At 40.6% G+C, this 14349-nt stretch overlaps 1 protein-coding gene across 1 annotated transcript in view; it reads left to right on the top strand.

Annotated features, from left to right (window-relative positions):
* The window catches only part of LRP5 (LDL receptor related protein 5), a 132430-nt gene that overhangs the window by 93429 nt on the left and 24652 nt on the right, over positions 1-14349 (top strand). The window contains exons 8-14 of the mRNA XM_021555189.2: positions 5550-5766; positions 7198-7487; positions 9500-9726; positions 10031-10215; positions 12404-12727; positions 13527-13729; positions 14016-14227. Coding sequence (XP_021410864.1) covers positions 5550-5766; positions 7198-7487; positions 9500-9726; positions 10031-10215; positions 12404-12727; positions 13527-13729; positions 14016-14227 — 1658 coding nt within the window. The remainder of the gene's footprint in view (positions 1-5549; positions 5767-7197; positions 7488-9499; positions 9727-10030; positions 10216-12403; positions 12728-13526; positions 13730-14015; positions 14228-14349) is intronic.

The raw sequence follows: 14349 nt of genomic DNA, 5'->3' as shown, positions 1-14349 counted from the left end.
ATGTTGTGAATTCCTAAGAGAACACTAGGTGTGATGGTGATTTAATATGGGAAAAAATGAACAGATCAACACTGCAAATAAATAACTGCTTCATATGGTGATAAGAGCACAAGAATAAGAATATGTTTTGTTTATATTATTTACAGAGAAAATGGGAGTTCACTAGAAAGTACCACTTTTTATTCTGTAGATTTATATTCTGTTGCATTTGTCATCTCTCTAAATAGTTGGGTTGGTTTGTGGGTTATTAACAAGTCACTACTTAACTATCTTACATTCATTTATAGGTGTAGATTTTATTTTGCATGACTCAGAACAAAGTGATAAAGAAAATATGCTGGAGTCATTGCCTTTAGAATATTCTGTCAAGAAGCCGACATTGCTGGATTGTAGAGACTTTTGTAAGACTGTCAGAAAATTGTTTGAGTGTGGGCTCTTTTACCAATGGCTGTTATTTGGTATTTCACACCACCTTCTTTGCTTTGCCTGTCTAAGGACTGGCACATCTGCCCTGACAGCCGTGGCAGGCCACCACCACAGCTTCAAGTGAGAACCAAGCATCAGGGATGGTTTGCCACCACTGCTGTGCTTTACTCCAGGAGACTGCAAAGGTACTTCTGAAGGAAGATTGTTAAAAAAAAAAAGACTATTGACAGTCAGTCAGTCAGTGAGCCTCTTTGGAATTTTTTTTGCTGAGCATCTCAAAGTGGATTTTGTATTATGAGTAAAAATATGGCCCATCTGTGTAGCCATAGAGAAGTGTGTTCAGATGCTTTGCCTTCAGCAAGGTTAAATGACATGTTCTTCAGTGAGAAGTGAAAAATGTCTCTTAAAGAAAGGAAAAAAATATGATAGAAAAGGGTGGTGATGGGTCACTACGTGTATTTGCAAACAACAAATGGTTATTCACAGTTCAGCTGGGGTGTTGCACTCACAGTATTGTAGGGATTCATTCTCTGTGTTCTCTGGGTTTAGAGCTTGCTCTGAATGTAGGTGGGTGATGATAGTTTGGAGCTGCAACTAATGTAAGAATTCAGAAAATAATGATACAGGTGTATGCCATCATCAAAACTCATCTGAAAGAAGAGCCAGAATAGTACATGTAGGAGTAATCCATGAAATGTAGTAGCAATAGAAACCTGATGAATGTTGTTTATGAGGCAGCTTTTACCAGGTAGCCAAAGTGTTGTCAAAGGGGACAGAACTATGGACAACGATGAGGAACTGCTTTACAAATTCTAGAGTGTTTGAGGCAACAGCTTGCTAAGACACTCAAGCAGCCCATCTTTGTGGAAATGACCAGATATTTCTGTTGTCGATGTATCTCTTCTTTTTTGTTATAGGGGTTCTGGTACTGTTTGGTTGAATGTTATTCCCTTTTCTGCTTGCCAGTATCTGCCAATACATGCCTGACATTAAGCCCCTTCAGACATTTAAAAAAAAAAAAAAAAAAAAAGAAGGTGTTTGCTTTTATCCCAGAGCATTGATGAAAGGTGGCTGTGTTTCAGCTGTTGGAAATATTAATGAATGGCTTACACTCAGCTGAATATAGACTGTGGTATAGACTGCTCACAGCTGCTTCACTCTTCTCTTTTTGGGGCAGGCTTCTTTACCCATAGGAGTTTTTCTATGTAGTTCCATTTTTCTTTGTCTTTTTCTTTCCCTGCTGACTTTCCTGTTTTCTTTTCCATGCTGCCTATCCAATCTGTCTCACAAGTTCTTTCTTGAGCTGGAGAAGGCTGGGTATGTTCACTTGAGGTGCCATTCCAGAGGCTGCTGGTGAAAATCCTTAAAAGCCACTCAGAGAAGGGTTGAGGGTGGAAGGGACCTCTGGAGCTCAGCTGGTCCAAGCCCTGCTCAGGCAGGTTCTCCTGGAGGTGGGTGCTCTGGGCCATGACCAGATCACTTTGGAATAGCTCCAACAGGGGAGATTCCACAACCTCCTTGAGCAACCTGTTCCAGTTCCCAGGCACCCTCACAGCAAAAGTGCAGCTTTCTACAAGATCTGCAAGACTCACAGAGCTAAAGCACATCCCATGAGTCTCCTGAATATGCCAGTCATGTCATTTTGCTGTTGCCAACCTGCTGTGTTTGCTCACGTAGTGATTTAGCTCAGCCCAAAAATTGATTTCCATTTGACTGCATCTTTGTCTTTAGCAATCAAATAAATTTTGTTTTATCTTAGTGACTGAAATAGAGGGGTAAGGTCTTAGAGGTCTCTTTGTTGTTCTGTCAAAAGGTGTGCTGTATCTATGCTGAATAGCTGTTTTTTTCATAGATGCACCTGAAATACAGTTTGACTACATGAATCATGCTGATGTGTAGAATTTAATTGCATTGTTTTACTTTAATCTTCTTCAAAGAGCCAAGAGCTTTTGAGTGTTATATTTAGAAATATTTGTGAAATCATTTTGCATACATTGCAGCAGCATCTAAAAAAAAAAATCACACCTTACCACCTTCTTGTGTTTTTTGTGTAATTCAGTTCATTAAGGCGTTTGATGTTGATTTCACTTTGCCCACAACAGATTTTAGCTGAGCTTGGCAAGGCCTCATTAGGACATTTGTCATTGAAGTCTTGAGACTAATCAGGGGCTTTCAGTGTGTGACGCTGTTCAAGGGGAGCTTTCAGTGTTTCATGTGTAAAGCACAACACATTTAGTGTTTCATTTATCCTTTGAGATCCATTTATCACTTACAGAGAAGGAAAGAAAACCCTGAGTAGAATAAAGCCTATTCTAGTCAATTTGTGCTAAATTATAAGGATTGTGCTTTAAAGTCTTCCCTTTTGTCTGCAGGCAGCAGATTCTAGTTGTCAGATATTAAAAGATGAGTTAATATGGTATTTTATTATCTTTTCTTGTCTTTCTTCCATATTGTACATGTACATTATAAAGGTTCTTGCAGTCCCAATATCACCAGCAGAAGAACAACATGGTAAATATTTACATGGTGTGCTATTTCCACAGACTTCTAGTGGTCTGTTGAGCTGAGAAGATGTTTGAATTTGGAAAGGAGAGGGTAAAAGTCTTACGGGATTATTCCAGACCCTTTGAAGAAATGGGAAGTGCTGATTTAACAACAGGAGTTGTGATTTTGGTCATATTGTGCAGCCTGTTTGTAGATTTTTATTTTGAATCCTTGTGATTTCATTTGATATGCTAGAATGCAGCTGTATCTCTGGGAAGGTGGGTGGCAGCAAAATTTGAGGTAAGGACTGTGTACATGTACCTGTATTGACCTGCATGTGACACCTCCTTGTTCAAGATTTGCCCTAGCTCCTATGTAAGTAGGATCATGTCAGGGAGGGAGTTAGCATTTCCTGCTTGTTTCCTGGACCAGCTACTACTTGGAGGACTCAATTGCTCTCAGCACAGAAAAATCTTCCAAGTCAGAGTTGCCCTTTCTGCATCTAAGGGAAGCCTGCTTGGATTTGTAGGTGTTCTGCCTGTAGTACTGAGGAGGAACGTTTGGGAGAGGGAGACAGCAAACATTTATTCCATTATTTTCTTAGCCAAAATGCAAGCTATTAAATGTTTTATTGATGTCTGATTCCACATTTTGGACCTCCTTTCCCACTATGTTGAACAGTGTATAATTTGGGAGTGCTTGCAGTAAGGTCACTCTTCTCATCCCAAGGCTGAGCAACACCAACACTCTCAGCCTTTCTTCAGACAGCAGAAGTCTTGCAGCCTCCTGATGATTTTTGTGGCTCTCCTCTCAACTGGCTCTCAGCCTGTCTTGTACTGGGACCCCAGAGCTGGATGCTGCACTCCAGGTGGGGCCTCCCAGAGCAGAGTAGAGGGGGAGAATCACCTCCCTGCTGCTGGCCACGCTGCTTTGGATCCAGCCCAGGATATGAGTGACTTTCCAGGCCATGAGCACACATGGCTGACACCAGCACACAACAGGGCTGCTTTCAGTCCCATCACACTCCAGCCTGTATCAATACCAGGGCTTGCCCCGAACCAGGTGCAGCATCTTGCACCTGGCCTTGTCGAACCACATGAGATTCCTGAAGTTCAACAGCTTGGTGTTGTCTGCAGCATCCACAGATGTGCATGGGTTTCAATAAATGTGTCTGCATCCTTGGATTCAATCTTCACTTGTACATTTTAGTCAGCAGCTCTGCTATTTGAATTATATTTCTGCTGTCCATTTCTGTAGAAGTTGATGGAAATGTGGAAGCTTCATCCTCATCCTGCTGATGCACTGTTGTAAGGGAAGTGGTGTCCTGTTTACTTAGTGTGGTACCAGCTTGGCTCCAGCACCTGAGTATGTGTGAGGAACTTTTGAACCTGCAGTATTGCCTGTGGGACTGATAGTGTTCTATATAAGTGAGCATTTGGGGTTTGCCTGGACATGATGTAATGACATAATTGCAGAACCATTTGGCTTTTAACCACCGATACAGCCTTTTTTTTTTTTTTCTTTTTAATGTACTCTATTTACCTTAACAGAATAAAAATATACTAATCTTCAGTCTCTGTTACTCTATCAAGCAGTAGAAGAATCGTAAGTTGATGGGCAGATACAAAGCTCCCTTGAAACTTAGTTTGCAGGAATGCCAGTGTTATTTTTAACTGTCTCCAGCAGGCGGCATTTTGTCTGGAAGGCATCCAGAGGTGTCGATTATTGTGACCTCTGTTGAAATTCACTGCTGTTATAGGGATGATTTTTGTGCATGCCATAGTTGTAGCAGTAGCTGACTGCTCACCTCTGCTGTTTGGCTGGTGCTAGTTGGAAAATCCAGTGTGGGTTGGCCTTGGCTGGGTGCCAGGTGCCCACCCCAGCAGCTCTGTCACTCCACTGCCCAGCAGGACAGGGGAGAGAAAATGCAATGAAAGGCTTGTGGATCAAGATAAGGACAGGGAGACACCACTTAGCATAGGCTAAACAGGCTCAGCTTGGCGAAATTACTTTTATTTATGGCAAATCAAATCAAAATGCATACTGTTTTCACAAACTGTAAGGTTTTAAAGTGGAGATGTCATTTAAAATTTATTTGGGTATCTACTCTTTGTGCATTAATGTATTAGAAAGATGTGGTAATTGTCATTGGTTGTGTTAAAAAAATTAATTTTAGGTGCTTCTGCTGTTTATTGTATATCAAGAGAGCCTTATAACTCTATTAAAATTGTGGTAAAAGTGATTTTCACTGCCAGCATTTAGGCATTTCATGGTTTAATTTTACACTACAATAGAGTTACACATATTTGTGATAAAAATAATTATTGCTCAAACACTTAGAAATTTGAAAGTTAGATTCTTAAATCACAAGAAAATAGAAGCGCTGCACGGTGAAGGGGACATAATCACCTACAAGGTACAGATTTAATATGTGTCAAAATAAAATGTTTCCAAATAATAGCAAAGAGGAAGCTATTTAAAATCTCAGTCACAGATCATGGGAAAGACATGCTGGGAATATCAAGAGGTATTTGCATAGCAGTAGCTGTTCAAAACACAACTGATATTGCCATTTTAATTGTACCCACATTAGAGAAGATTTTTTTTTCTTTTTTTTTTATTTTTTGGGCATCCCACAGGTCATAAACGTTGATGGAACAATGAGGAAAACCCTCTTAGAAGATAAGCTTCCACATATATTTGGGTTTACACTGCTGGGGGACTACATCTACTGGACTGACTGGCAGAGACGAAGCATTGAGAGAGTTCACAAGATAAAGGCCAGCAGAGACATCATTATCGATCAGCTGCCGGATTTAATGGGCCTTAAGGCAACGAGTGTCACCAAAGCTTTTGGTAAGATGGGCAACATAGCATGGGTCTGTAGGAGTCTTCATAGGGCATTCCATGCATTAAGCTGCTGTTGGTCACTTGCAATGAGAATAACTGTGATCTGGTGGGTTTGAAAGGAAAATGGCACCTATTGTTTCTAAAGCTGGGAAAATATAGTGTTGCAAAAGAAGTTGCTCCCAGTTTTTAGTGACATAAATCTTCCACAGCTTTCACTGCACTCTTTGAAATTTTATGAGGATTTTATTGCTCTATGCTACAGGAATCATTATTCTCACAGAAATGCTCTATTTCCTGCTGCTCTTCCCTTCCAGAGCAAAGTCCCATGTTGTCAGCAGAATGCTTTTCACTGCTGGGTGGTATAGGCACAGTCAGTCACCATTACAACGCTGCCCCAAAGCATTTAGCACTTATATATTAACTCTTAACATCTTAGTTGTACCTAAACTTAACAACTAAAACTTGTCCTTAGCAAAGTGTCAGCAGCTGGGTCTCCGTGTCCTACCATTACATTTCTGAAAGGTGCAGCCAGTTTTTAGGTCCTCTGCTGGCACTGTGCAGCAAGTGTCACAGGACCTCCTAGCTTCAGTGCACCACAGATTTTCCAGCTACCTGGAACACTGGAATTTGGGCACAGCACTAAACAGATTCATTAGTCAGCTATTAAAATTAGTGAGAAGAGTCACAATGGAGTAATGGCATCGATGTGAAATACATATACCCTAAAGTAGGGAAAATGAAAAGAACCCTGGTTGAGACTGATCTTTGAGAATTTCTTTTGTGTGTGTGGTAATATTCTTAAAATACTTAAATCCTTGGTTCCAGCAGATGGAGAGAGGCATTTATTTATGTGTTGGCCCTTACTTTCCCCTACACATTCCATCCCCATTACATAAAAAAATAAGTGTGAGGTTGTGGGGATCTTGTTGGAACTGCTTCTGCTAATGACTCTTCTCAGCTTTAAATTAAACAGGTGGGAAAGAACTGTGATTATCCACCAATTTTCTCACCCTTTTGTATCACTGAACATTTGTAAAAGCTGGTGGTTTCAAAGAGATACAAAGATGGAGTACTTGGTGAAAACTAGCTAATTAATTATCTGTCTTCAGTGAAGGAATTTAATCCTTGGGGAGACAAGAAAGATCTGTTTGTAGATGGTGTTTGTACAATAGGAGGGATAGGTCCATCTTTGTAATCCTGGGTAGACAGGAAGAATCCACTTAGAATTCCCTGCTGACAACCCATACTGTTAACTTATGTTGGAAAATTATACTGGTTTTTTGCTCAACTTTCTGTGCTCCCCTTTCCCTTTTACCTTCACAATGCACTAATATGTGTTCTGGCTTAGTTGTTGGTTTTTTGGGGGTTTTTTAAGGAACTAATTCAATGCACTAATATCTGTTCTGGTTTGTTGTTTTGTTTATTTATTTTTTAAAGGAACTAATTCATGCGCAGAGAACAACGGAGGCTGCAGCCATCTGTGTTTCTTTACACCCCAGGAGGCCAGGTGTGCCTGTCCCATCGGCCTTGAGCTGTTGAGTGACATGAAGACTTGCATCATTCCTGAAGCCTTCTTAGTTTTCACAAGCAGAGCAGCAATTCATAGGATTTCCCTTGAAACCAATAATAATGATGTTGCTATTCCTCTTACTGGAGTCAAGGAAGCATCTGCTCTGGATTTTGATGTCTCTGATAACAGAATCTATTGGACTGATGTTAGTTTGAAGGTATTACTGATGTGTGAATTCCTTGAATATAAAGCCACAGAGCAGTTACTTTGATCTAACAAAGGTCTCTGTTACATGATCTGTCCTGCAGTTGCCAGTGTTGTCATTGAATTGCATCCAAGGAGACCCTTGGAGATGAAGACAGTTGCATTGCTGAATGCACAGTAGGGTGACAGGCATCTTCCTGCTTCAAATAAAAATCCAGAGTGGTGTCTGCTTGTACCGAATGCATAAATCTTGGATGCTGGATGTGTTGCATCCATGTGTGTATCTGCTGTAGAAAAGCTAATTTTATGTCAGAGTAGAGCAATTTAAACATTGAGCTCAGCAGCCCCCTGAGTTTTCTATCCTCTTCCAGTTTTGACTTGGAAGACAATTGTACTCAGTATTAACATTTGACAAGTGAACTTTGGATTGTTTGCTGTGGCTTCAGCTTGGCACACAAAAAGCCAGAGAACTTGTCCAGTCTCCTCCACACCATGTGAAGGGCCCACCTGCTCCCAGTTCTATCTCAATGTGTCTCCCAGAACACATTTCCTGTGATGTTTGGTACACATCCAGGTGCGTGCTAAAGTGAGGGTTGTTCTCTTCATCAGCATTACTTGGCCTTTTGAAATGAACTAAGGATATGGTAGAAATAAGATATTTGCTTCACTGGAACTAAATTATTCTATTTAAATTGTTAATATGTTTTCCAAGAGCAATCAGAGTTTCCTTGCCAGTGTGCCCAAGCCATAACACGGCAAAGCTCACTTCTGGAGCCTGCAGGGCTCAGGCAATTTCCATAGTCTCTGTGAGGACTAATGAGGGCTGTGCTTCAGAGTTACCAGTGCTGCTTGTGGTGTGGACACTGTTCCTTCAGGAGGAGTGCCAGTGTAATAAATTAGTGCAGTAGGCACAGTTACTAAATAAATCTCACACAGGCACATGGAGAGCAGGAGTTATGGACACCTTAACCATTTGTGCTGGAAAGCAGATCACTTCTGCTGCATCAGTGAGTAGATCGCAGTCTCACTCTATGCAGGAGTGGAAAACATTTTACTTATTTGTTGCCTCCTGAATTTTCCAGCATACTGTATTTTCATATACATACCAGGTATCTTCCAGTATCTTTGGGTTGTCATTCCTCTTGTCCCCCACATTTAGGTGATCAGGGCAGGTATTATAACTTCAGAGCTCACAATGATCTGTGAGTTACCACTGAGTGGTGGGCATCCTTTCCTTCAGCGCCCACCACTTCCCTGATCTCTGCCTCTGGTTATTAGAGGACACATTTTCAGCCACTACTTGACATGATTTCAAGGCTTACCTTTAAAAGTGTGAAATTTCTCTGACCCTTACACATCCATGTATCAAATTATTAAGAAATCAATAGCTGAAACATTGGCAGGCATGTAGACTGATTGCTCAGTGCTGATAAGCAAGGATGGGTACTTGGTCCTGGAAGTTACTATTTACTTGGGGGTTGTTCCAGTGCTTTTAGGAGTGACTTATTTATATGAGTGCAGTCCTTGCTCTGTGACTTATTTTGATGAGCGTGCATAACTAAAATGTAGATGGGATCAGTAGATGTTCTCTGATGTAGACGTGCTCCAGGTGACTGATTATGAGAAACAATTTAATTTAGATGCCACTGAGATGTGCTTCTGAGACTTAAAACATTACAGGGAATTAAATAATTTTTTAAAACCAGCTTCTTGTGTACAAATAGAAGACAGGGAGAGGGATCAAGAAAGAATCTGCAGTTACATGCTGCTTTCTGAAAATCATGTCCTCTTCAGATGTCTTGGTCTGGACATCAGAAACCACTAGCTTTCTGAAAATTCACGTGTTTTTCTCCTGAGAATTTCTGTATTTTTTGACAACAGAAATTAGTTGTTTAAAAAGTAACAATGGCTGCGGGTTTTTTGTTCTAATTTCTTTTTGTACACTAAACTTCATGATAATTACTTCTTTTTATTTCACTGGGGTGTCCATAAGCACTGTAATAATTTTACACCATTGTTTTCCAGACCATAAGCCGAGCTTTCATGAATGGGAGCTCTGTTGAGCATGTGATTGAGTTTGGGCTAGATTATCCTGAGGGAATGGCTGTGGACTGGATGGGAAAGAACCTCTACTGGGCAGATACTGGAACCAATCGCATCGAAGTCGCCCGTCTGGATGGGCAGTATAGACAGGTCCTTGTGTGGAAGGACTTGGACAACCCAAGGTCTTTGGCTCTTGATCCCACCAAAGGGTAAGGAACCCTGTTGTTTTTCAAAGCTTTGTGTGGGTGTTCTTATACGTAAGGAGTTGTTTGGCACCATTTCTTCAGAGTCTTTGAAAAGGCACTAAACCTTCCACAATCATATGGGCTACAATGAAAAATTTATAATTGTCAAAAATACTATTCTGCCTTTATGTAAAAAGACGAGTATTGTGATGCTGCACATAAGCATGTGGGTTATTTTTTTTTTCAAGTGGTGCAAAGAAATTTAGAAAGGCAAAGCATGCAGCTATACCTGGCTGATGCCCTGTTTTTGTTGCACTTCTCATTGCAGATACATGTACTGGACTGAGTGGGGAGGCAAACCCAGGATCGTTCGAGCCTACATGGATGGGACAAACAGCATCACTCTGGTGGACAAAGTGGGGCGTGCCAATGACCTCACTATTGATTATGTGGACCAAAGGCTCTACTGGACTGACTTAGACACAAGCATGATTGAGTCATCAAATATGCTGGGTAATCTAATGTTATTTACACCAGGCAGAACAGAAATATCCACTGGCCATAGTAAAGTAATTGAGTAATATGAAATTTGAGCAATATAACTGATAGTTAATCTGTGTGTATATTTTCTTATAAAAGGAAGAGAGTTAAGTGTTTGAGAAAATTTTTAAAACCTTCATGAATTAATAACCATATGATGATTTATAATGGTGGTGAGATGTCATTTCTCTCTATTGGTGTGAAACAGTGTTGTACCAAAGCAGAGATGGCCTCTGAGTTCTTAAAGTGAGGATAACATAGTGGTTCATTGTAAATCATCCCTGACATTTTAGCCTGAACACTAATATTCTATTGAGTATTATTTCTGACTTCAGACCAGTTGTATTAGTTCTAAACCAAAATACTTCTTGCATTTTGTGGAGGCTGAAAGGCTGTGCAGCTACTTCTGCAGTGTGTTTCAGATACAACTTCACACATTCTCATGTTTTCCATTAGAATTGCATTTATACATACAAGGGGTGTGGTCTGATTGACAATATACATTATTTCACTGCAACTAGATTTTTGTTTGTTTGTTTTTTTAATCCATTAGAAGATACTTTTAGAGAGTTGTTTGGTTTTTTTTAGGTGTCATTCTGTATGCATATCTTCAGAATTCAGAAGTCACTCCATTGTAGAAGGCCACCAAGGTGGTCAGGCTCAATTTGTCCTTGGTGAAGCTGTGCTGGCTGCTCTGATATGTCAGATCACCCCTTCATCTTGCATGTGCCTTAGAATTACTTCTAGGAGGATCTGTTCTGTGATCTTCCCAGCCACAGAAGGGAGGCTCACTGGGTTCTCTGGGCCGTCCTTTTAAAAATAGGAGTGATGTTTCCCTTTTTTCCAGTCACTGTCAACTACATGGCTTTTCAAATACGATGGACAGTGGCTTGCCAGCCTCATCAGCCAGTTGCCTCAGGACCCTGGGATGCATCCCGGCAGGTGCCATAGACTTGTGTCCATTCACTTTCATGTTGTACAATGTCTTTGTAGTTAGCAGATTATAAAGACTCAGGTAGACTTGTAACAAGTGGGCACAATAGTTAAGGGGTGAGGAAAGCACTCTGAATGCTGCTCCAGATTAATCTTGGACATTATAAACAGCAGGGGGAAAAAATCACACTGTTGGGAGCTTTTCTTCAGTTATACAGCTTATCTGCTTCCTTCAAAAGAGTCTTTCTCCTGAATTCTTCACTATGGATCAGAGTTGCTCTAAGAAGTAACTGAGAACATGCAGGATATCTATACCCCTAACTTGGAGAGTTTAGATGCCTAAAAGTTACATGGGGAGGTTGCCTCTGTATTTAGACCTGGTGGCTTATAAGGAAATGGCCTCATGTTCTGATTTATGGGTATTTCATTCTTTCTCAAGTCTCGGTGAAATGGAAAGTAGGAAAGAAGAAGAAAAGTGAGGTGTTCTGTAGAGTCTAGCATTTGGATGTTTGAGACAGGAGGAGTGGTGCTGCTAAAGGCTACATATTCATTTGATGACAGGGATTCATAGAGGTTTATGCTTTAAAATGTTCAGGAGGGTGGTTTTCAGTAAGACTTTATGTACTTCAGTAATGCATCTTTGTCAGAGACCATGCTCTAGAAGGTGTTAAATCTGTTGTAAATGTTGCTAACGGAACCACTGAATGTGGGGTATAGAGATTCCTGCCAAACAAATGGTTTCCTAAACTCCTGGAATAGCTGTATGTTAGATTGCACTGCAAAAGATTTGTTTCTTGAGTGAGACACCATAATTTCTCCTAGCAGTTTCTCTTTGAATCCCAAATTTGTTGTTGTTTTCATGCATATTAATGAGCTTTTTTATTGGCCTATGTGATTACCAAAGCTGATAGTATTCTTGGATATGTTTTTCAGTGTCTATTTGGGTTGATAAGCATGAGACATATGAAGTAGTATTTTTTTAGATTACAATACACTGGCAGCATTTCAAATTACTCTGTAGGCAAGAGGGTATCAAGGTAGGGCTTTTGAATGCAATTGCTTATGTTACCTTTTGAGCAGGTACTACTTAATAAATAATCCCATGATGCTGATTTGGAAAGTGAGGTTTTATTTTAAAAAGAAGTACAAGATTTTTCTGCATGCCAGTCACACTCTTCATTTTATGCCATGGGAATTGTCTTTTAGCTGATTATCCTTGTTTTTGCAGGACAAGAACGAGAAATCATAGCAGATGATCTACCTCATCCATTTGGATTAACCCAGTATAGTGACTACATTTACTGGACAGACTGGAATCTTCACAGCATAGAAAGAGCAGACAAGACGAGTGGGAAGAACAGGACACTTATTCAGGGCCATCTGGATTTTGTGATGGACATATTGGTCTTCCATTCTTCTCGTCAGGATGGCTTGAATGATTGTGTGCAGAATAATGGCCATTGTGGTCACCTGTGCCTTGCCATCCCAAATGGATTTAGGTGTGGCTGTGCTGCTCATTACACCTTGGATCCCAACAGCAGGAACTGCAGTTGTAAGCCTTTTTGTTTGCTATTGTGTTCTTCAGTGCTTGTGGCTCCCAAATGCAAAAGGAAAGGGGTCCCAAGTGTGTTTCAAAGGTTCTGACTTTAAAAGTGATCTTTGAATATGAGGACAGAGTATGGAATTCTATATCCATTTTTGTGACATGTACTAGGCATGAAGATTTGTGTTTCAAGTCTTAGAAATGACAGCACTGTCAAGTCTGGTCTTCCTTGTTTTACCCAAAATGCTTTCTAGGTGATTCAGCTGTGTAAATGAAGCTTTCCCACTCCTTACCTATGTGTGTAGGTGTGTGGAAATCACCAACAAAAATGTCTTTTTCCCTTACATGCTTGATAAAGGCAGCTAAAATAACACTCAGTAGAGCACTCTAACTCCTAAGTAATCTGCTCAACTTGTAGATGCACTTAAAATACATAGAAGTTTGCTTTCTCCCTGCATGTGATATTATGAGCCTGCCAGTGTACTGGTTGTCCAATAGGAACTAAAGTTTCCAGTAATAATGGCACATGAATATAAAATGCGTGCATAGTGGTGGATAAGGCAATTTTAACTGAATGAAAGGGTAAATTTTGAAAGGCAGGTCCTGCACATTTAACCTGATATCTTTCTATAACTACAGAAAGAAACTTTACAACTTTATACCAAAAATCTCCAGTTATGAGTTATTTAGTTTTCATTGTGAATATTAATATTTCTTTGTGACTTTGTTCCAAATATTCACTTTCTTCTGTGGGGATATATTTTTGGGAATTGTACTTTCTCATGCATTCTGTTTTGGCTTGTTTCAGCCCCGGCCAGTTTCCTGCTATTTAGCCAGAAATCTGCCATCAGCAGGATGATACCTGATGATCAGCAGAGCCCAGATATCATCCTACCTATGCATGGTCTGAGGAACGTCAAGGCTATTGATTATGATCCCTTAGATAAATTGATCTACTGGGTGGATGGGCGCCAGAATATTATAAAAAGAGCCAAAGATGATGGCACCCAGGCAAGTGTACATCTTGTATATAGTTTTGTTTCAGTCTTTTTGTGTGCTTTTCCTTTATGCTCTTCTATCTGCCACACCAAGGGATCCTCACAGTCACCTTCTCTTGTCAGCACTTACTCATGGATATTCTATTTATTATATGAGAATTACTGAATGTTTTTAGGATTGTGGTTTTAGGGGTTTATAAATCATCAAGCAGGTAAACCACACCTTCTGTGCAATCAGTGTTCTTCAGTCAATCATCAGAGCAATGGCTGGAAATCATTGCTGATGTGTTGTCTTGCAGCCTTTCACTGTAATGAGTACCCCAAACCAAAGCCAGAACCCAGAGAAGCAGCCACACGACCTCAGCATTGATATATACAGCCACACCTTGTACTGGACATGTGAGGCCACAAATTCCGTCAATGTGCACCGGCTGAACGGCGAATCCATCGGGATGGTGCTGCGGGGGGACCACGACCGGCCCAGAGCCATCGTAGTGAACGCAGAGCGAGGGTGAGCGTCCATCTGCACCTTGTGCAGAGCACTCCTGGGGCTGTGCCAGCTCTGTGCTGGGAACTTTGTGCTGCATCTGTCTGTTTGTACAAAGAGAAGTTCTGAATGTTGTTCTGGGTGTA

The sequence above is a fragment of the Lonchura striata genome, chromosome 6 (assembly GCF_046129695.1).
Source record: "Lonchura striata isolate bLonStr1 chromosome 6, bLonStr1.mat, whole genome shotgun sequence".
NCBI lineage: Eukaryota > Metazoa > Chordata > Aves > Passeriformes > Estrildidae > Lonchura > Lonchura striata.
The sequence above is the reverse complement of the archived record's forward strand: the minus strand, read 5'-3'. Positions and strand labels throughout refer to the sequence as shown.